Raw genomic sequence first — 24,673 nt, 5'->3', positions numbered from 1 at the left:
ATTCATTCCCTTTAAGGCTATAGAAAAGTATGAATTCTATCTGCAATTCTTAGCAATTTTAATATCCAACATATAATGACAACATACAGAGATTTCAATACGCTTCATTGGCTTTGTCAATATGGTAAAGAACACAGTAACATTTCTGAAGTAAAAAAATTCAGTCCTAAATCATTACTAGCTTTTAAAATGTATTTCTTAACAGAAAGTCTTTTTGTATACTTCAGTAATTAACATGTTTGTTACCAATGCGTTAAGCCATTTATTTTTTCTTTAGCACTTCTTCAATGTGTTTAAACACACTAGCATCTTCAATGGTCGGTGTTATCTGAAAAGGAAGAATACACAGAAACGTGAGATAGTGGATTGCGGCCCTTAAATAGTAAAACAGAACTTCATTCAAAGAATCTTCTAAAACTAGCCTTCAAAAGCGATCAAGAAAACAGTATCTGGAAAGCTCTGGAAGGTGGAAATATTTTGGGTAAGCTACAGCAGAAGTACAATATAACGTACTACCTGAAGCCATGGACAAGTTGCAGAATGGTCTAGAAACCATGATGTTGTGTCTTTGGATGTGCACGTGTGCCTAATTCATTAAGGTACGTATCTCCAACTTACCTTATACGGCTTTCCACTGACAAGTGCAGAAAGAGCTGAACGTGGTATCTTTCCAGAGCGTGTTTTTGGTAGCTGTTTCACAAACACCCCCTTCCGGAAAGCTGCTACTGGACCAATGTTAGTTCGAACTTGCTGAACAATCTCTTCCAAAATCATCTTCTCTTCTGTCTTTATACCTAGTGAACAATTTCATATCCGTTACCTTTTCTGGGACTTTTGCAAGTCATTAGTCACGTTACTAAGTCATGTCTTAGTAACGTCAGTATCAGCGATCTCTCACCTTCTCTCAGCACACACAGAGCAAATGGAACGTGTCCTTTTAAAGGATCCTCCTGGCTCACTACAGCACAGTCTGCCACAGCGTGATGGAAGAGAACACACTGAGGGACAGAAAACAAAACTAAACTGAACTAATAATAATTTAATATTTCAGTGAAAAAAATTCCATAGGCATGGACACAAAAAATAGACTTATTTCTTACATTTTGACAGCAAAAAATATTTAGTCAGCACACATCAGGATTCCAATTACACGTTGCAGATGCACGTGTGTGTACACTTTGATATACACTTACAGTGTAGTTCTCAGCCACACAAAATAAAAGCTATAGCAGCACAGGATACAAATACAGAATAAAGGAAAGGTGATTTCCTTACAGCTTTGTGAGATTATCACAACTTTGGTTTTGTTAGTGAGATCTCTGCTGGAACAAATATTAGTCTAACATTACAAATCACATGGAGTAAGGATCAAAACCACAGCAGCCCTCCTACTACAGGGCTATAAAATAATGTTGGTTCATTCTCTCTGACTCCTATCTTTCTCATTCTTTGCTGCACAAAGGCATAGTTTCAACCAAAGCCAAATACAGGCCCAACCTCAGCTTTGCAGCCAGCCTAGCTCAGCTCATTCTCTTGGAAACATTAGGTCTCAGCCTCCTCAGACATAAAAAGAAAGCAGCACTTTTAAGAAAAAAAAGTGAGAGATTCTCTTTTCTTTCCAGTCAGCCAGCTGAGGTTCTCCCTTCCTGAAAAAAAGTCACTAAGATGTCTCAGTACATACTGAAGTGTGCATCACTAAGTGTGGGACAAAGTTGGACTTAAGATACCAGCAGCTGTGAATCCTCTCCCAAAGCAACCGGCTCCTCAGCGTCCCTTGGGGCATCTTGCTAACAACACTGCTTTCAACATGTCCTCTGTACTCATCCACAAAGGTGACCTAACATGACCCAAGACAAAGGACACACACAGGCCACATAACGTAACTGCGCATATTAATTTATCTGTGGGTACAAGGATTGCGTGTTTTCTGATAACAGATCTTCACATACTGCATTGTCAAAATTAAAGGTAGTGGGATGATAGAAAGGAAGACTAACTAAAAGAAGTTGTAAGAATAAAGGTGCTTTTTTCTTTACGTAGGAACAACACACTGCCAGTGGATACCCATACAATGGTGTGAGCATGAGGAATAAGACAGGAGATGTACAGAGATGATAGGAGGAAAAAAAATGAAAGAATGGAAATCTGAATCATTGCTGTTCTGATGAACAAAAGGAAGGCTCTCGTGTGACCTAGTTGTGAAACCAATGGTGCAAGGAACAATGTAACTTGTAACTCATCCTCAAAACAGATTTTACAATCCTTAAGATTTGTAGTCAAAACAGGAAGGAGAAACTGCCTCTCTGTGCCACAGTTACTGCAACACACTCCAAGTAGATTTTAACAAAATATATCTGCACAAGGTGCTTCTTGCATATGTTGACAGAAGCTGTACTCATTTCACAATGAGTGATCCTAGAAATGTCCCATGCTACAAAAAAGCAAATGAGAAACACTTACACTAACAGTAGAGGCACGCTCTATCCAAGTACAAAAGCATGACCGTTTACACCCAGCTTTTGAAACTGTTGAGTTTTCACAGGAATTAAATGAAATGTACACAAGCCATATATAGAACAGTAAGTGCAAGACACTGGAGGTAGTTTTGGCTGGACTTATCCTAGAACTAAAAGGGCAAAGGAGCCTGCTGCAAAAATGCTGAAGCTAAAGTACGTTTGAATTCAGATGCAGCCTACTTTGTCCAGAAGTCACTGTATCCAAACTGACAAATCAGACAGGAATGAATCTTACGCAAGTCCAAATCTCCATCGTATTTCAATACATGACACACTTATGCGCTTCAGTCACTTCTAGTCCAGAGCCCCAATAAAGCATTCCATATCCAGCTATAAATACCCATTCTTGTTTGCTCTGACTTCTAGACCCTGAACACAGCAACTTCATTGTCATATGTTTAAAAAAAAAAAAGGCAATGAATTATGAGAAAGTAGACTAGTAAAGTCTATGCCAGAGTAACTATTATTTTCCACCGAATCATAGGGAAAAGGCCTGCAGTAATCTGACATTACCATCAGTACCAAAACTACTTATCAGGCATCAACAGGAGCCCTATGGTGGAGATTTAAGTGTTGCCATCTTGTTTTGTAGCAGCTTGTTTGTATCATTTCAGTCTGACACGTGTTCATAAAACTCTTAGATTAAGCTGGAATACTGCAGTACCTTTGACTTTGGGACAGCTAATTTCAAATGATCAGAAGTGTAAATAGTAATTTAAAAATTATCAAACTTCCTAAAACAGTTGAAAAGAACGGAATCAGCAATAGACATTTTAAAATTGCTTAAAAGTTAGAAAAATCTTGAAAAAGTGAAACGACATTAATGTGGCCGCAGACAGAAACCCCAGCATCAGGGAGGGGATTTCTCATGTTGAATTCCTTGATTTCAAGTCTGTTGTCTCAGATAGGCACAATTTCATTTGGGCTTTTTCAAAAAGAGTCAAGGCAAGCAGGGACACCATAGCTGTACAGACAAGAGAGATAGATGGATCAATGCAAGCTGGTTAACATAAATGGCTAACACTCACTGATTAGCAAGGTAAACAGTAACACCTACTGCACTGCAGTAAAGACAGAGCTCAAATGACACTAATAGGTACCTTAGACAAAGAAACTTAATTGTTTGGAGAATAATGAAGCTGAAATTCTTAGCTAAAGCACTAAGGAAAAACTTGCTAAGCCTGTAATGCAGATATAAGGCAAATGTAGATAATACACTTGCTCGACAAGGTGATTGTCACTTAATTGGATGGAGATTCAAAGAACCTCTAATTCTGTAATTTCTATCTATCTTACTGAAGAGCTAACTGTGGTCTTGTTAATGTTTTCCAATTTAACCAGCAATTTGCTATGCATGCAATAGCAACACTCTTGTTTTTTTAGTTTTTTTCAAAAGGAGAATAGAAAAACTTCTAGAATTTCATAATGATGAAATATTTTTTGTTTCCAGGGGAAAGACCTAACTAGCAGAGAGAAAAACATGAAACACTGGGCTGGGGAGGGTGGATACACAGGTAATACAGCTGAGGAGGTGACTCAATACATCTTTTGTTATACTAGCTTTGGATTCAGCCTGAAGGGAAGAAACAATGCCCAGCTCAGCCTCTGAGCAGCAGAGCAGTAAGGGGTGGGGATGAGATTCCCTGCTGCGCTTTAGTAAAGCAACAGGAATACCTGACTTCAAAGGGAGAGGTTTAAGTGGACTGAAAGCCACCTTTTTGTCTCCATAGACCTAAGTCAGGGCAGCCTGGTTCAGCTCCCTGGCTGTCTGATCCTCGAAGGACTGCCTGTGTTTATGTGAATTTGTTCACTTCTGTGTAATCAGAATTTCTCTTATTCTCTTAAGTTTTCTAGCCTTTAAAAAAAAAAGTCACTAAACTAATAGACATTACAAAGCAAAAATTGACTAACAGATTAGTTCATGATTCAGTAGACAGTTAAATTCAGAGTTCTTAAAAGTGTATTTTTCCCCTTGTACATGCCCAGCACACCTTTTCCTATACTCCCTGAATAAGCAATTGAAACGTCATCAGGGAAATTTGTAACTGGCAAGCAATCACAGCGGTTCCAGAGAGGTGAGTGAACAATGATATGAAATTCAGATACTATAACGAACTGCACTATTTTCAACTTTTTGTCTTGCATGGGTATTACATTAATGACTTTCAATTTAACAGCAGGGGTTTTTTGCACAGAAATTTTCATTGTTCATTTAGCACTGCTCACACAATAAGAGACAAAACAGCACTCAAGAAACCATGAAGAAAACTCTTCCAATCAAGAAAAAGCACTGAATGTGAGTCTGTGAAAAGAATTCAACCAACACCAAGCACTTTAAAAAACCCCACAACTAAAACCTGAATTTTAGGAATAAGTTTATGCTCCTAAGTAACTACAGTAGCTGGTGAATCTAGCAGGCACACTGACCCTGCATTATCTTGTATGTATTCCCAAATACATCTATTATCAGAGCTTACAAGAATGCTTCCCATGCTGCCATAGTGCTCCTTAACTCCACCTTCAAATGTCAAATCATGCCAGTCTTATCAATCCCATGGTACAAACTACTTATTGTTGACTAAATTTATTATGGTCCTGGAAAGCACCTTCATAGGAAGGACCTGAAACAATGTTTCGGTTAAAAGTATCAATGGAAATGCAATCGAAAAAGCAGAAAGAAAATGAGAGATTTTGTGAGATGTTCAGTATCAGCTTTCTTTACTCGTCTTTCACTCTCCCATTTTACTGTCAGGCAATGCTAACCTCTTCAATTGCACCTGCTGAAATTCTGTGCCCAGCAACATTGATGACATCATCAGCTCGAGACAGGACATATAAATAGCCATCTTCATCCATATAGCCCGCATCCATAGTATCATAATATCCCTAAACACAACCAAAAATAAACTCAGAAATAGTACCAGGAACATTTATTAATTTTCCATGAAACAATAAACAAAGCCAATTGTTTCAAATGAAATACATTTTTTGTGCTCGAAAGATTTAATTCTGTTGTATTTTTCACCATTCTGAAGTCATAATATACTGTGCAGCTCCCTTTCAAGAAAGGTTTTTAGTCTTTTGTTGGAACAAAAGACAATACGTAAACCTGGATTTTTACCAATTCTGTTTATTTTGATACCTGACAGCTTGGAGAAGTATGTTGCCTGCATCTACACAGGGAGAACAGAATGGTTACAATATAATGACAGTTGTCAAATTGCTCCTAAAGATATTCCTGTTTGCTAGATCCAAACATATATTATCATTATTGTCAAGATGCAAGTGCACAAAAAAAATTATTTTCCTGATCAATTCATTTATTTACTTTTATTGAACCAAACCTTCCATTTTGGACATTCACATAGGATTAAACTACCTATAAGGAAAGGAGAAAGCCAGTCCTTGAACAGTTCATCTGACAAGGAAACATAAATACACTGGAGGTTCCTTACTTGCATTAGTTAGGTGCCCAGTGGGTAAGTGTGTATTTTGGACTAAGTTAGAATGACTGTATGTGAACAGCAGTAGTATATTTGAAGCTATGCTACCCTAAGGCATAGCTTCTTTTGATAGATCAAATGATATAAGACAACTTTTAGGTTCAGAAGTTTGAGGTTTACTACTTCTGTTTTGAAAAAAAGTGTGGCCAAATGCTTAAGTATGGATGAAGAAAGTTTTACCTTGAAATATTTTTAGTTGTATAACACATATATCAAAGTTTCTCCATTAAAATAAGATACGATTACTTTGTGTGTTACCTAATTTAAATCTACTATCATTCAGCTCTGCAGGATTACCAAAAATTTATATAATTCATTTCATAATTCTTACCGAAAATTTTTGGAAATATAACTTTTGGAATGTTTCCTCATTTTCCCAAAGACCTGAGAATGCTCCAGGAGGCAAAGGCAACCTTAAATTAAAAAGAGCAGAGAGAAATAATAATAATAAACACAGATATAACAGGTATAACTCATGATCTTTATATTCAGATAAATAATCATTGGCTGTACAATTAGAAAGCAGTTTATCTTAATAATGTGCTGGTAACAGATCAAAAAGATCATATACTTGTGATCACGTGCATACAGCTCTAAACTGTAACCAGACCACACCTTTTTTATAACATAAGCATCTCTGGCATTCAGTAAAATAATGTTTGGTCTAGTAAACACTCTATACAGCACTGTAAATATGTTATCAGCATTCAACTTTCAGCATTTCCAAGGATTAAGTATCTGTCAAAAATGTGTGCATATATGCTGTGATACAGACAACCTCATTATTACAGGTATCTCTCTAACACACATACACACTCACACATGCATAGACATATAAGCTGAATTATCAGACACTGATCTTCAGTTTCTGTATAAAGATACAACTCAAATTACTTCAGTCACAAGAATCTGAATAAAACACGTTTCTATTTAAGCTGTGCATAGTATTACCACAATTATTGGAGGAGTTCTTTGAAAGTATATTGATAAAAGCCACTTTCAGAACTTTTAAAAATTATTTTTACCTTTTTTGAAAAGTGATACTGCAAAATATTGCATTGCTTTACTAGTTGAGTTTTCAATTCATACAATACACCCAATTCTCCAGTCGAGGCTATGGGCATGTGTGTTGGGTTACTGTTTGGTGCAGTTTCGGATGCAGAGAATGGGGCTGCTGGCACGGCCCCTGTAAGAAACTCTCGAAAAGCTCTCCCACCTGGCTCAAATTCAGTCCCACCTCTGGCAAAATGAGCCAATCAGCACCTCTGCAAATAAATGTATTTGAGAAAACTGGTTTGTCAACAGCTTTGGTTTTGGGAGCTCTTTTGTTTTGGGAGCTCTCTTTTGTTTTGGAGTGAGTAGAACAGATGGAGAGATAACCATGCAGGAGACAACTATGTGATCACCCAGGTTAGTGAGGAAGAGGTCAGGGAGAAATGCTGGAGCAGCCGTTTCCCTTCAGCCTGTGGTGAGATGGCAGACTTAGTCCTTGCAGTCCTCAGAGATCACCAGTGGAGAAAAGGTCAGTTTGCAGAGAGTCATCGAGAAGCCCATGCTAGAGCAAAGAGCTGTGGAGAGGCCCATGCTGGATCCGGCAGTTGATCCTGAAAAAGGCTGTGACTCTGAGGGGCATTTGCACTGGGGCAGTTCACTGCTGGGAGAACCATTGCCAGCAGAAGATCCCACTGCTAGCTGGAGGAGTTCATGGAGAACTGTCCCCACAGGAGAGAGGCCCCATTGCCACAAAGCAGAACCATGAGGAGTGTTTCCCTTGAAGGAGAGCAAGCGGCAGAAACAGCATGTGGCAATCTGGGGCTGACTGCAGCCCCCCATCCTCCGACCACGCTGCACTGAGTGGTGGGAGGAGGTAGCAAAGCTAGGCCTGGGAAGAAGGGAGGTTTAGGCGGAAATGTATATTTAAGAACCGGTTATTTCTCTTGCTGTTCTAATCTGATTTCAATGGGTGATTTTGTTGCAGTTTTGTTGTTTAAATTAAACTGATTTTGTTTCCCAAGTTATGTCTGTCTTTTGCTCATGACCATAACTGGTGAGTGTCCCCTCCCCATCCCTTGTCTCAACCCTTAAGTCCTGTATTTTCTCCTACTGGATGAATAGAGGGACTGCATGGTGCTTGTTTGCCAGCTGGGTCTAAACCACAACTTAACGCTAGTAACAGAGAGAGAATGACCATGCAAGCAGGCATATTTATATAGATAAAATCATAAAGGCCTCATACAGATTTTTACTAGCACATGCCTGCACTAACCAGCAAATTTTTAACTGGGGGTATTTTATTTTCTACGCTGTAACATGAGAAGGCAACATCTTTAGCAGAGGAAATCCCCTCTGTAGCATAGCAACACTGGTATCATTACAAGTCTCCTATGATGTTCAAGTCACAAGAACAGGCGCCACCAGCTCAGTGACATGTACATTTCTAACATTACATTTACAAAAAGAATAATTTTTTATATATATATGGGTTTTTTAACCTAAATATGGTATAAACATACATTGAAAAGGCTATAACTTCTAGTAATGATTTAAATCCCTGTTTTTTCAGATTAATTCATCTCAATTACCATAATAGAATATACAACTATAAATATTACTACTTTCTCTGAGGGTTCTGGCTCGACACATCCTACAAATCACATTCTATGAAAGTACGGGTAAGCTAAGGCCAGAAAAGTCAAGGCTCTTCTGAGGCAGTCATTCAGGCTTCAGGAGGACACACTGGCTTCTGCCCATCTGGAGGGATTTCAGTGGTCTATTTTAAGCCTTTCAAGCTTAGTGAGCATCCTTGTGACACACAAACATGACCTACAGAGTATTTGCCTTGAAAAAAATAAATTAGAAAAACAATATGTTGATCACAGTGTTTGCGTTTCTATGAGGGTTTTTTTTTTTTAAAAAAAAATCTTTTGTTTAGATGAAGAAAACCCACTACAGAATGGTAGTTACTATGGTTGTTGCCTGGTTGCTAATAGCACAGCAATTCCTAACAGCCTCAGCCACTGCAAATTTTGCTCTTTAAATTTATTTGACAGTCTGAAACATCTTTGTGATGGGAGGGAAAGGACAATTCATATTGACAAAGTCCTCAATAATTTCTCCACAGCTCTATTCAGTACTTTGCAGTTAGTCATTAAACAGAAAAAACAATTTTACTGATGAGATCAGAAAAGCATTTTCTTTTCTGTAACTCTAATTGATTAGAAAACTAAACACAGAAGTATGCAACATATCACCAAAACCACAATCCCTGCCCTCACTGTTGGGTTTTGTTGGGGTTTGGTTTGGGTTTGGTTTTTTTGGTTTGTTTTTTTTCTTTTTTTCTTTTTCCCCAGGAAGGTTGTCTGTTTTTCTCGTGGATGAGTTTTTTAAAGGAAAATTTCATTGATAAGTGCATCCGCAGTGCCTATGCCATGAGTCTTGGAAACCAGACTGCAAAACTGCCAGCTACTGCAAGTATCTCTATAGAGCACATCACAGCACAATACAGACATAATCTGCAAATGTGCTTCCACGGCGTTCTGTGACAGATTACTTGCAATTATGACTCCATTCCATCTATTAAGCAAAAAGTGAGTGTTGTCTTCCATGTATCCATTTTTCAGGGAAAATAATTCCACAGCAATGGGCATGTTCAATTCTTCCATGATAGCAAAGTTCTTAGCATCATGACTGACCAGAACATCTAGGTGCTGTGCAAACACAAGTAATTGATAAAATTAGTAAAGGTAGAATTCAGCTTGCCAAAACATAATTGCATGTATTGGAATTTTGCCAGGACAACAGAATTAAAAAGCCTGTAGCTAAAATTACCTCTATCCCATTGCTGTCAGTGGGAATGCTGCCATGAATTCCAAAGGGAGCAGAACTGGGTCATAATTATGTGCAAGGAACCAGAAGAGAGAAAATGACATAAAAACAACGGCAACCTGAAAGCAAACACCTCTTCCTTTCCTCAACCCTCCCATAAAGAAGGAACATTTTGAGATGTGGCGTTTGGGTCTGTTCTCTCTAGGAAACATAACACACACCTACAAAAGTTCTAGATTTAAAAACTGTTGCCTGTTTGTCCAAACACCGAGCTGATACTCAAGGCCTTTTAGGGTTATTTTTATTAAGAAGATCTAATGACCAAAAAATGCCAGATGTGCGTAAGTAAGCATGATTGCTCCCAAGATGGTTCTGCTTTCCTTTTATCAGTGACAGGACCACAGAAGACCAGGACAGGAGGAGGTAGATTCCTTTATCATCATTTCCATAATATATAAATAAGTTGCTTTGCTTTGGTTCCCTTTAGGACATATATACCATATTTTTCTAGGTATCTGTTAACTTCTCCCTCTCTCATGCTGCCTGCCAAGCCACAAATCAGCCAGAGCTGAACCTCTGCATCTGCTATCAAGTCAAAGATATGCCATTGCTTACACTATTCTTGCTTTGGTCTATTGGACTGTTCTTTCAAATGGTCATAACTCTGGTAGCATCTTCTATCTCATCATTGCTTCTTCCTTCTGGAGAGGACTACCATGAGCTTCAACAAATACAAATCCAAGACAAGCTTGCCAGCTTTTTCTAAAATATGGATGTGTTACCAGCTATATTGGATCAGGCTAACTGCAGTCAACTTATCTCATTTAACTAGTAAAGGACAGGCAGAATTTCAAATCCAAGTTGAGGTTCAAGCCAAAAACCTACACTGAGCTGAATTAAAACACATGAATTTGAGAAATGTTTACCAATGGACTTCAAACCTCAAAAAAAAGATGTACAGGTCTTAATTTTGATCTCACTCATGCCAATTTTTTGCTAGTACAGAAAGAGCAGTACAAATTATGCTACTCTCCATTTATTCCAGTGAAAGTAAGATGACAATTGTAGAACTACAGGAATACATATCCAGGCTCATTTCTCATTTCAAGGTTGAATACATTTAGAACAGTATCAGGAAAACTAGGTAAATTAGTGATGTAAATTACATGGGTTAATTTTACAAAGATCCACTCTGGTTACATTTTAGAAAGATAAGAAGGTAATTTCATGATAAATGGGAGAAACGAAGACAGATTAGGTGAGCTTGGAAGCATCACAAAAAACTCTAAAGTACTTTCACACTGACTGTTTACTGATAGAGAATTTTGAATGACAATCATCTGTTTTTCAAGTATTGTTTCACAGTGCATTTATTTTTGATACAACGGTGTCTGACCTTACACACAACAGTCCACCTTTAGCTTAGCCCAAGAAAATCTGATTCCATGCGTCACCATCCTATCAGGATGCCACTCATCAAAATGGTGTAACACTCCTTGCTGATGGAACAAAGCAATTATAGACACAGCACTCAAAAGATAATTTACAGAGAAAAAGCACATTTTAGAAAGTACAAATGAAAGTCAAAAACTATGAGAGATGCTACCTTGCTGAGTTTCAGAAAAGACATCCTTTTATTTTATGGTAGACAATGGTACTCACAGGCTGTTCATTACAGCCAGACAAAGCAAGTATAAGCCATTGTTAAATGACTTGGGGCTTGTGAATGCAGCTAAATCATGTTGACTGGCAGCTATGTTATTACGCAGCATTTATGTAGTGCTGTGCATAAACATCACTCTTAAAATTTTTGATTGCAAGTTTGAAAGCCATCTGGAATCTAGAAGCTTTTTCAGATACAAGGAACAAGAGCACTGGAAAAAGGGGCAGGAAAAAAGAGAGCATCTCAAACATTCATCAGTTGGCATGAAATATTCCTTTAACTGGCTGAAAAAGGTCACAAAAGTAGTTTGTTTCAGTGGATTTTGCAGGAAAAAAATCCTTATAGTTTAGTGGGAAAGAGAGAAAACATCAAAAACTAGTGAAAGGGCTTGGAAAAGGTTAAAAGTAAAGAAAGTTCAAATGCTATGCACACCTACTCAGCCAGAAATCCATTAGAAAACCCATCTTCGGCCAAACTGCTCCCACATTGCAAGCCTTACTCATTGTTTCACTTGCAGAGGGAAAAGACAAAGCTGATAAAAAAGCATGTGGGAGTCTGGCAGGGAGAGAAATCTTTTGACTGATGATCATCTAATCTGACCGCCCATAGAACTCAGCTTAAAGGATGTCATCTACAAACTCCTGGCTCAAGTCTGTACCTTTTGGTTACATGCCAGTGCATTTTCAAGATAGATATCCAGGTTTGACCCAGAAGTATCAAAGAAAACCACCATATCCCCAAGAATTTGTTCCAATTATTTAATAGTTTCAGTGTTAAAATGATGTATTTTACTTCTCATCTGAATATATCTAGCTTCAGCTTCCAACCTCTTGATGCTAAACATCCATCTCTCAGAGATGTCTTTATCCTGTGGGTTCTTCCTGACCTTGATAAAGCCATCACTTAACTGATTTTGGATAACCTACATATCATAAGTTAAACTCTTAAATTTCTTTAAGCCAGGCTTCCCAGCATTCAAGTCACTCTCATTCGTATCTTCTCAAAAACTCAGCCAGTTTCTCAATAGCTTTTTGAAATATGGACATAACAGCTGAACAGAATGCATTAATGGTTTTACTAACATCATATCCACGGACAGTATTAGCTATCCATGCTCCTTTCCAGTTTCCCTACTGAATAAGAAGGAATCATATTGCCTGCTTAGTTATGCTAGCAGCTACTTTTCATTCAAAGATCTTGTGTATTCAGATGTTTATCCACTGTAACATAAAAAGCTCCTTTGAAAGTCACTGTTTTCTAGTGTGCAGTCCTTCATCTCATAAATCTAGCAAATTTTCTCTGTTCCTAGCTGTATGACCTTTACTTACAAGAAGGTATTGCAAGTGGTCTATGCAGGATGACACACTCACTTTACACAATTCTACAATCAATGCTTTTCTCCCTCCAGCAATCTTCCTTGAGGCCAAGCCACTCAGATCGGTCTGCAAAATGTCCTTTGTTGGGTTGCCTTTAATTTTCTGCTACCTTATGTAACTTTTTATTTGTTTATCTTATATTAAAAAAAGAATAGGAAAACATTAAACACCACTTCCAAAATGGCAAAGCACATCATTAAAACAACAAAAAACTGTATCAAGCAATGGGGATACAGTGTAATACCCTGCAGACACTCCAGACCATATCTGAGAAAGAGAGATGTTTCTCAGTGTGACTAAGTACTTGAATTTTGGTGATAATTACATTCATAGAAGGAAAATTCAGAATATTGGGTATATTTTTTATAATTGGATTAAATTTAGTGATAAAAAATGAATTATTTTAAAATCACAGAACAGCAATAGTGTCACACACAAAATGAGGAAAAATGACAACTTTCATTACTGAGATACCATGTAACAGGAAGACCTTGAGCGGCTATTTTGGCATCTAACTGTCTTTCGTCTGAACTAAGGCCACATGCCCCCCGCCCCCCCCGCCCTTGGCTTCAGATGGAGTCTTCCCTTGCTTTCACTATCTAAAAACACTGCCATCACCCCCCAGCCTCCTTCTCTTCCTGGGACGGAGAAGAGTACAAACAAGAGCTGTGACCTTTCCCCTGTGTGTATCCCAAGTTAGAATGCCCAAATGTTGACCCATCAAGTCCTACAAGATTCTTCTTTCTTTTCTTTAACTACTGTTACTTACTTCTGAACAACAGCTCTTCCACTAAAGGATATTAAATTGATGGTTTTTGCTTCAAAAGTCCTGTCACATTTCTATTGAGCTAAATTAAAATCTAAAATTATAAAAGGCTGTAGATTTATCACGACCTTTCAAAATAAAACCTTGTGAATAAGTATTATTTTTCAATGCCTAACACTCTTACAGTACTGTACATAAAGTTTTACTTGATTTTACTCTATGTAATGGGGTGGGTCATCATTTGAATCATTTTAACTATTGACCGAACATTAAAATTTTCCTCCCAAATTAATGAAATTAATGAAAAAATACCCAAAACATTAATGGTCTGCAGAGCCTCTCACACAGTTGCTATCTTCAAATGCAATTTAAACAATGCAACTGAAGCATTTCAGAATTGCTGTATGATGTAACTAGGTTATCTCACCTCTTTCTGAATATGGTACATAAGTATTTACGCAATTCTGTGCAGTAGAGATTGGTAAAACAAATTTCTACTTATCCCACAAACCTCCATCATTATGACACAAAATTAACTATACGAACACTTGAAGAAATGCTAATTAGGATCTACCAGGAAATTTACTGTCAGGTATTACTCTCTGGAATAGAATGAATATATGGCAAATGTAGTCCTCTTGCTGTTGTGAGTGAAAATAAAGAATAATGCTAACTAATGAGACAGTGCTGATCACTGCAATCTTTACAATGTACAAGAGTAAAACTGAATTTCCCACTGCACTGGAATTTGTGTGGGATTTCTCTTTGAAATGTTCTTTATGAGAACAGACAACTTTGAAAATTCTCACGGCTAATCGTGATTACATATACACACATACACACATTTTCAAGCGTATATTAGTTACAGGCAGGTCAGAACAATGCAAGCAGAAGTCTGTCGCTAAAGCAGACTGGTCTTGCTAATGGAAATGAAGGTCATCGCTGCTATCATTTTCACGTCAGAATAAATCTTTAGTTAATTATCTTTCATGTCCAAAGATTCTAGCTAAAAAAAAAAAGTAAATGAGCTGCAGTCATCATCATTTTCCCTTGCCCTTTCATCATAAATATTGTGACACTGCATTTGATTACTTTATCCTGAAAGACTTGTGAAGTCAAAAAGATTATTGCATTGTCCAGGTGAATTAGCCTGTGTGAGAGTTCTTGTCATCAAAGTTCTTTCCAAAGGGCACAGATATCAGCTGGGAGATGACTAAAGAAAAGAACGTACTTGGGGGAAAAAGATGGAGTAATTAGGCGCAAGAACTGGCTTTCAGAAGTATTTGACTTCTGCAGGATAAAATTTAAGTTTAAAACTCTGTTGAAAGGATATTTTAAATACTACACTTAGCATCTCAGGCCTCAAACAGCCTCCAACAGTCTTTACTGGGAGTTAGACTAGGATAAAAATAACCAAGAGCAGCAGCAAACTACTTTTGCACAGCTGGTATTGCAGGCAGTGTGCAGCTATTTTCCTCTCCAGGAAACACCATGGAATATTACTCAACTCACGTATGATACAGATAAAACAAATACCTGTGTTTTTTTCTAAAATGGTGCACCATATTTTGCTGCTGAATGTATGACATAGTAATAGTCAAAACTATCTTGACTTCCCCATTTTCTTCTAGCTGCACAGGGACATGTTTCTGGGATGACAAACAAACGCTATGAGTAACAAGAATCATCCCCTCCATTTTTAAGGGGTCTGTACATGTAGAAGCCCGCTGAAGAGAGGAATGGCTTCTTTGCAGGGGGCTTTATGAAAACTAGCCCTAATAAAAAAAAAAAAAAGAAAAAAGTTTACAGCTAAAGAACTGCTTAGCTGAATGAAGCAGAAAATAGAAAATTTGATGGCCACGGATTTTTATGTCCAAAAAAACCCAACTAAACACTGCAGCAAATTGTCACTTACCAGAATGAAACCTGGAAAAAAATGTTAAGACACTGAGAGCTCTAATATCCTAAAACCAACTTCTCTTAACAGTCCACAGATTGAAATGTTGGAATGTTAAAAAATCCTCAGCTGGCCTCCTAAAACTCATGAATACCTTTTCTTTGTTTTGTTGGGATTAAGATGCAGAATGAAATTTAAGAGATCCTATTGTCTCAAAAGATTAAGTCAGAAAAAAGGCTCAAAAAGAAAGAAGGTTGATAGTTAACCTACTTCAGAACTGGTTTCATATCAACTATGTTAATGTCACCAGTGAATTTCTTTGCCTCCTACCCTCCCCACTACTTCAGAATGGACATTACAATACTTATGGACACGGTAAAATATTAGCATCCCTGTGCCATTACTCTTGTTTGAGTGATCCAATGCAAACAAACCAAACAAAAAATTTTTCCGTATTAATTTATTTGACAGTAGCAGAAGTCAAGATAAAACAAAACAAATTACAACAACAAAAATCAATATATAATTTTTAAACCCTTAAGATAAATGCCTAAACATGCGGCCACATTAGGGATGATAAATTCTGGCTGTCAGAGTTTGACAATAACTCCAAACAGGATCTTCTAATATGGCAGTACCCACTCCTCACAGGCACTTAAAGATCATAATGACTCAGAAATGCATACACACATCTACTAACGCTACCTGTTAGTAGATAAAGAATTATAGAATCATCTGGTTGGAAGAGATCTTTAAGATCATCGAGTCCAACCATTCCCCCTGCACTGCCAGGGTCCCTACACCGTGTCCCTCAGCACCAAATCCACACGGCCTTTAAACACCTCCAGGGATGGGGACTCCACCACCTCCTTGGGCAGCCTGTTCCAATGCTTCACAACCCTTTCTGTAAAGAAATTTTCCCTGGCGCAAGTTGAGGCCATTCCCTCTCATCCTGTCATTCTTAACATGGGGAAGAGACTGACTCCCACCTCCCCACAACCTCCTTTCAGGTAGCTGTAGAGAGCAATAAGATCTCCGCTGAACCTACTCTTCTCCAGACTAAACAACCCCAGTTCCCTCAGCTGCTCCTCGTAAGACAAGTTCTCCTTCACCAGCTTCACTGCCCTTCTCTGGACATGCTCCAGCACCTCAATGTCCTTCTTGAAGTGAGGGGCCCAAAACTGGACACAATATTCAAGGTGTGGCCTCACCAGTGCTGAGTACAGGGGGACAATCACTTCCCTCCTCCTACTGGTCACACTATTGCTGATAGAAGCCAGAATGCCATTGGCCGCCTTGGACACCTGGGCACACTGCTGGCTCATGTTCAATCAGCTGTCAACCAGTACCCCCAGGTCCTTCTCCGCTGTGCACCTTTCCAGCTACTCAGCCCCCAGCCTGTAACGTTGCAGGACCCAGCACCTGGTCTTGTTGAATTTCATACCATTGGCCTCAGCCCATCAATCCAGTCTGTCCAGATCCCTCTGTAGAGCCTCCTGACCCTCAGGCAGATCAACACTACTTCCCAATTTCATGTCATCTGAGAACTTGCTGAGGGTGCACTCGATCCCCTCATCCAGATCATTGATAAAGACAGTAAAGAGAACAGGCCCCCACACTGAGCCCTGGGGAACACCACTGGTGACTGGCCAGCTGGATCTGGCTCCATTCACCACCACTCTCTGGGCCTGGCCATCCAGCCAGTTTTTCATCCACCGAAGTGTACACCTGTCCAAGCCATAGGCAGCCAGCTTCTGCAGAAGAATGTTATAGGAAACAGTGTCAAAGGCTTTATAATACAGCTTGTTTGGTGGAGTTGCTAAGGATGGGATTCATCTCACTTTGCTTTTGGCAGATGACGCTACCTGACAGGTGACACAGCCTAAGCTACCTGTGTCACCTCTGCCATCAGTGGAAGACATGAGCACACCTGGAAGGCAATTAATTCCATCCTAGCTGAATGTCTAAGACAGCTAGGGCCAGTTTCCTTACAAAATACCTTTCTCTTTCTCTCCACTGATTACAAGCTTACATTTTATTGTGGCATCAGGCACTACAGAGGTGAGAGCTTCAAAAGATAGCCCTCTGCTCTGACCTGTAGTACTGACACTGCAAACAGGGTGAAGCAGTTTTAATTATTTATACTCAGCTATGGAACGAATGCTCAATCTTACATGTGTCACAGGAAAACTACATCTAAATATGAGCCTGCTGCTTCAGGGGAGATTCTGTATGCATTTAAACATATGCCTCTGTGTCCTGGTGGCTTAGCCTAAGACGCTGAAAATGAGGCAGGGTGCAGATTTTATCCTGAAAACAAATGTCTGTGTCACACAGTACAATAACTTAACATGATACGGTCTAAATCTCCACAGTGGTCTACTTACATTAGATCAGTAGAACAGCTGAGCAGAAAACGTCCGCTCCTCGGCAGCTCCAACTCCCAAGCATACACTATGCAGCAGCCAGCGTGCGTGTTTTAGTGCTGCTTGTATGTGGCATGCTCCAGTGCCTGCAGCTCTTATGCATCTCATCTCCAGCTCACGTGGCCACTGCCTCAATCCTCAGCTAACTTCTCTCTTTAACAACTCACCACAACTGGTACATCTGCTCCAGTGCTTTGGCTTTTGACAGAATTTCAGTTCACTGAAGTTTAATGCTCATCTTTATAATTCATTCATCTTCCATTCATCTAAGCAAGCAGTGAAGACACCAAGTTACCACAACTCTCCTAAATTTTGCCACAAAAGAAGTGGATGAATGCATTTATTTTAGGACCTGTATTTGCTGGCAGCTAGGAAACGATCAGAACTGAAGTGTTTTCTGTGACTGAAAACAGAGAAGACTACAGCTGACATGTTAATCACAAAGTAAGTATCTGGCTGAGAAAAATGCCATTTTCCTAAAAGCCTGTGAAACACCCAGCACCCAGAGCCAGCACAGGCTGTGACGAGCAGGAGCCTATAGAGCTTTACAGAAGTAAGGAAAGGTTCTCCCAACAGTGAAGCAGCTGAAGGTAAGGTGAAAGAAATGTAACTGATGTTCACAGAGGCCCCTTCATCTAAGAAAATGTGCTAAGAAAGGTGCACTTTCAAAATGAATATTAAAGCTTAAGAAACTCGTCTGACAGGAGCCTGGTAATGGTACTAAAAATCACCTACATGATGCACAGCAGGGTTGTTTGTTTTTTTTCCAGTCTTTTCCTGTATGTATTTTGTCCAAGTACTACCATAGCTGTTTGTTTCACACAAAGCATGTGCAGAGACAGCTTGCTGTTCTTACAGAGAACAGAAAATACACATTGACCCTCTAAGAATATACATCAGTTGGGATTAGGAGTAAGTGAAGAAGGAGGCAGCATCACACCCAGAAACCAAAACATGACAATCTACATTGTTGTACTATTTCACTAAACTAGTGAAGAGAATGATTCAATATCTTGCTCATGCATCACAAAAGGAAGGCTCCATCCTGTGCCAACAGGATGGTAATTAAGAAAATGGTAACCTTTGTGTAGTCTAGGAAAAAAAAAAACCAGCAACCCACACTCATTCACTCACAAAATTCCACCTGCAATTTTTCAGCATCAGTGGACATAAAAAGTTCTGGCAGTTTGGTATCAATATCAGAGACAGTCATGCTTTTCAACCCTCATTACTTCAATTATTTTTATATATATATATACACATATATATACACAATCAATCCATGTAGGAAGCTTCTCTTATCTGTAAGATGCTTAGATTGCTTACTTTACCACAATATTTCCCAGAGTCTTCGCCTTCACTGGTTCCTTATTTTCACCCAGAATCATCACTGTAAAAAAGTAATACAGAAAAGAAAGACAACTTCTGTTTAGTAGTGTATTTTTAGGTGGAGGACAGTGTCTTTCTTCATGGGTATCAAATTGATGATGTCAGACTTCAGAATGGCAATATACAAAGCAACAAAAGTAATTAAGTAATTCAGGAGTGCCAAACTAGTAATCTCATGACCTTATTAACATTCAGCCTTAAATACAAAAAGTCTTAAATAATACTCGGGCATTGGGAGTAGAAATAGCACGAAGTCCTAAAAGGCAAAAATACAGAACTGAAAATTAAAAGCCATTTTTGTACTGGAAAATCTAAACTTCCAAATAGCAAAGGACTTTTCGGATACATGATAAATTCAAGAAAAAATGTGCAGGTAACATGAGTAGGAAGATAACCAGAGGCTACTCCAGTTCCTTTGAGAAATACTATCAGCAGTAAACAAGAGTACCTGGTTTTCAAAGGAGACCCAGAAAGACTCAGACTTCCCTTTTCCAGGCTAAACAGATCCAGGTCTCTCAGCCTTTCCTCATAAGAGAGGTTCTTCAGTCCCCTAATCATCTTCGTAGTTGTCTGCTGGACTGTCTCCAGTAGTTCCTTGTCTCTCTTGAACAGGGGAGCCCAGAACAGTACACAGTACTCCAGATGTGGCCTCACAAGGGCAGAGTAGAGTGTGAGGAGAACCTTCCTTGACCTGCTGGCCACATTCTTCTTAATGCACCCCAGGATACCACCATTCGTCTTCTTGGCCACAAGGGCACACTGCTGGCTCATAGTTAACTTGTTATCCACCCAGTGCTTCTCCACGCAGCTATGGTATTATCCCATGTCCTTCTACTAAGCAAATCCCTGAAGAGTCTGAAGTCTGGGCTCCTGAAGTAAAGGGTAGTGAGCTTGCTGTGCACCCATCTCACTGCCCTAAGGATGATGAATTCCACTCTTTCATGGTCATTGCAGCCAAAGTTGCCTTTGAGCTTCACATTCCCCACCAGCCCCTCCTTGTTGGTGAGAACATAGCATAGCATCTCTCCTTGTTGGCTCCTCTATTAGAGAAGGAAGCTATCAACAGTGCATTCCAGGAACCTCCCAGCTTGCTTATGCCCTGCTGTGTTGTCCTTCCAACAGATATTGGGGTGGTTGAAGTTCCCCATGAGGACCAGGACTTGTGAATGTGAGGCTTCTATCTATAGGTCTATAAAGGGCCTCATCCACTTGGTCTTCCTAGTCAGGTGGCCTATAGCAGACCCCCACTATAATGTCAGTTTTCCCTGCCCTCCCTTTAATCCTGACCCATAAGCTCTCAGTTGGCACCTCATCCATTCCTAGGCAGAGCTCATGGAATCCATATTATATCCTGTCTGTCCAAAGAATGCCAACATCTTTAATTCACTATTTCTGGCTGAAGCCACTTCTTCAAAGAGGATGGTAGTTTTTTTAAGTAACTGAAGAGTCTTATGAAAGCAATGACTCAGCACATAGGTTCAAGCAAGTACACAAGTCCACTTTTACAAATCAGTGACTTGGAAGGAGTAACTGGGATAGGAAATCAGAAGGATGAATGGACACATACAAGACACGAAAAACAGCAAGAATGGCATAAATAAACCCCATTTATAATCTGTAAACATATTCTTACATATTTTTGATGGTATAAGAATACGTGGTGTTAGTTTTTGAGCATTTAGGCTCAGAACACACTCGTGTAGCATTCAATGCTTTCGCTCCCATTTTTTTTCTGTTTTTATTACACTAAAGTAAAGTTATCAGTTTATTGCTACCTTGATAAAATAGTTAAAATGTCAGCATCTATTCTATTCCCTGCAAGCAGTGTATTTCAATGTACAAAAATATTGGGGAGATATTATACTGCTCACTCCTGAATTACTAAAGAACTAACTTAATTCTTCAAAATATGGGACTTGCTTCAGTTTGAAAACAATGCAATGAAATTAACTGGAAACGGTTCAAGTGGATCAAAGGAAAAGAACAATATAATGTCTAATTTAAGGACCTGAGCTAGAATTGAATATGATATCTTGATTCACTTTTAAATGTACTTGTGCCACTGCAGTTTGATATCATAGCTAAATACTGCTTTTATTCTTTATATTCTAAAAAAAAAATCAGCAAAAACATCAGTTTATTTTAGCAATACTGTGACAGGAAAGAATTTTACTGTTGTTAAAAAAAAAGCAGATTTCATACCCTTCCATCTATTTGGCAGCATAGCAGCATAAATACAACACAACTTAAGTAACGCCCAAAATCATTAAATATATAATCTAAAAATACAGAATATATCTTCTAAATGGCATAAGGATCTGTTCTAATTAATACAGTAACAGCAGCAAAACAACAACAAAACAGAAGCAGGTGATGGCCAGACACCTGCCAGCACAAAGTAATTTCAAGATCCACTATATTATGAATGGCTGCATTAGAGAACATAATTGGCCTCAAACCAAAGACTGAAAGGAGTACACATAAATCTTTACTGAATTTTAGTGCTCATTTTATGTTTCCCATTTAAGGCATGCTCAAGACATTTCCTTCATTCCATCTGAAGAAATTCTCTACTTGCATTATGCCCATGTGGGATGCTATTACTTTCTTCCACTCTTCCCTATTTATTACAACTCTGGACAAACTTCACAACTTTGTTTTAAAGTTGTTCTTCAGCTGTTACTTGTCTTCATGTCATAACTGCAAATGCCAAAACCCGGAGCTGCTGAAAATGTTTTTCTTTAATGTTCACTTCCACTTGTATACGTTAGAAGAAAATACAGCTTAGCTCCTTCTGCACAACGATATGAGCAATTTTTCTGAAGATGTTTTCATCTCTAATGTAATTATTTCTGGAACTTTAAGTTATTTTTGAAAACCGTGTTAAAATCAGGGTTCCCAGGTATGAAAATATTTTTGCATTCTTAATCCTGTGGCTGCACCCTCTCCATGCAAATACCTTCAGACAACGAGTAGTCATCCTTTTAATGCTGGTCTATAGTCAACCATTTCTCCTAGCTGGAAATAAAAACGCTCCACAAGTACTGAAAGATAATGTATTTAACAACTCTCTCAAATATAAGCTCATATGTCTGTACAAAACTGACTGATTTTCGTTTAAAAAGTATGAGATGAGTTCAAATAGAAGATTTATGTCCTTGCCAAGCTGCTTGTCAGCTCACTATGATGTATTTTTTGAAGACACCGACCTCAGTAAGAATTTTCTTCATGCACTTCAGAATACTTCTCATATAAAGTATGGCAGGGCCAAAAGAAAATCTAATCAATCTAATCAATGTGTCTCTGAAACATAATTATTCATTGTAGAGCTCCCAAACCAAAACTATTTAAGCTCTAAAATTTGAAAACACAGGTATAAGAGAACACTCAAAAGTGCAAGTTATAGCAATTATTTGTCTAGTTATTTCCTCCTTTGCTGATGTTTACTGCTAATATTTTTCTTCCTAATTTGCCAATACAAAATTTACTGCTGCTGTCATTTAAAAGAGTGCAACTGTAGATAAAGCTTTAAAGCACAGTATTTTTTTCATAGCTTTGTCATATCCAGAAGTATGTCCTAGCCTTTTCATACAATAAAGGTAGGAGTAGTTGATCCATTTTTTTTGAACATAACTCTGGATTTCTTATTCACAATAACATTCCAAAAATGCAAAAAAAGTAGATGTTCCAGTTACAGGAACAAGAAAAATGTGTTAATAAGACTGTAATTTGCTTTCCGTACCAGGTATGAACATTAAAGTTCACTTACTCAGGAATATAAGCAATATCCTTTACTAGAAGCATGTTTAGCACAGACTTACCATTGTATCCTGGCACTGGTTTTCCTGCCTGTCCAGGTGGAGGTGTTGTAGAATTCCCCAAACCAATACAGGAAGCAGTGATTGCAGAACCAGATTCTGTTAATAGAACACAAATATTGTCAGTTAAGGTTGTTCTTAGTGTCATTAAGCATTTCTTGGTTCTAAGTTTTGTTTCTAGTTCAGTACATCAATAAAATAAAAATAAAATAAAAATCCCAAGCAATGGAGGATTTAGAATTCAGGATCTTTTATGTATTATCTAATGAATGTAAGTTCTTTATAGACATTTGCATTCTTCAAAAGGGAACTTTTTCCATTCCATAAAACAGTCGAAAATACACACTTCCTGCATTACATCTGTAGTTAATTCTGCTATGGGTATACGGTTATACCACACCAGTAAGAAACTGCCTGCAACAAAGCCATGACAGAAATACTGTGCAGGGCAGATATACTTCCAGGGTTATTTCACGAGTCAGTATTCTTGGGAAGAATAAATTCCAGAATAAAACATTAATCCATTCTTGGTCAACTAACTTATCCCTGTAAAGCAACATCAAAGTGTCTATTGTTCTGTTGTGAAGCTACACAGAGGTTTGGAAAGTGAATAAATGCTGAATCTCCGTGACAGTATTGATCAGGAATATCAGAGTGCCTAACAAAATTTACTGTAAATAATGAAGTCAGGAATACCTCTTTTATAATCCTGAAGATCTCACTAGTAGTTCTTGGTGAGAACTATATCAGATAACAAAAAAGGCTCAAAAAGAAACAGGGTAGAAAAGTCAGACCTAAATTTTCAGTGTTGCCAAAATAAACTCAAAAGGAACAGTCTAAGAGATGGGAATCAAATTGCTGTGAGATGCTATGATCATAACCGAGATGTTTTCTCATCCTTCACCTGCAAACATTAAAGTTTTACTAAACACAGCATTTTGGAGTGGCTTTTGGCAGGGGCGGGGGGAGGTGTGGAGCGGAGTGGGGAGATGTGAGAAGACAAATTTATCTTGGTATTTGAATCTTAGGAAGACAGTTGTTCATCTAACTGCTCACAGATAAATTGAACACTGACACTGTGTGTCTTTTGTCCCTGCACAGAACCCAGGGGAAGCAGGTCTGCAATCCCCTCTGAATTGCCAATGTAAAATACTTTGTTTGGAGCTTTCAAATGAGATGCCATGAATATCCCCTGTTATACCTACTCCTTATGAGGAAAAGAAGTGATAGCATGGAATATGTATCGCTTTAAATACTGCATGGCAAGAGCTAAAAGCCATACTGTAACAGATGAGGTAAGAAAGGTATTCTCCTATCACCAAAAATAGTGATTAGGTTTGCTGCTGAGAGGTAGGGAACGCAGCATCACTATTAACATGATGTATCAGAAAGATTTGCATGAACTGGGAATTGACAAACATTTCTAATCAAGAGCTGTTAAGTTGAAAAACCCTAAGGGAAGAGGGATAATCTGAAATTTCTGAAAATTAGTTT

The 24,673-nt window shown here is 38.5% G+C and overlaps 1 protein-coding gene across 1 annotated transcript in view; it reads right to left on the bottom strand.

Moving 5' to 3' along the window:
- Nucleotides 1-262: 262 nt before the first annotated feature.
- Nucleotides 263-24,673, bottom strand: part of ACSS3 (acyl-CoA synthetase short-chain family member 3) — a gene marked incomplete at its 5' end in the record, with an annotated part of 62,814 nt that continues 38,403 nt past the window's right edge. The window contains 7 exons of the mRNA XM_010136224.1: nucleotides 263-328; nucleotides 619-794; nucleotides 899-998; nucleotides 5,280-5,402; nucleotides 6,351-6,432; nucleotides 19,299-19,362; nucleotides 23,183-23,278. Coding sequence (XP_010134526.1) covers nucleotides 263-328; nucleotides 619-794; nucleotides 899-998; nucleotides 5,280-5,402; nucleotides 6,351-6,432; nucleotides 19,299-19,362; nucleotides 23,183-23,278 — 707 coding nt within the window. The remainder of the gene's footprint in view (nucleotides 329-618; nucleotides 795-898; nucleotides 999-5,279; nucleotides 5,403-6,350; nucleotides 6,433-19,298; nucleotides 19,363-23,182; nucleotides 23,279-24,673) is intronic.

This window comes from Buceros rhinoceros, unplaced genomic scaffold (assembly GCF_000710305.1).
Source record: "Buceros rhinoceros silvestris isolate BGI_N320 unplaced genomic scaffold, ASM71030v1 scaffold1635, whole genome shotgun sequence".
Classification (NCBI taxonomy): domain Eukaryota; kingdom Metazoa; phylum Chordata; class Aves; order Bucerotiformes; family Bucerotidae; genus Buceros; species Buceros rhinoceros.
Note: the sequence above shows the minus strand (reverse complement) of the source record. Positions and strands in the feature narration are given on the sequence as shown.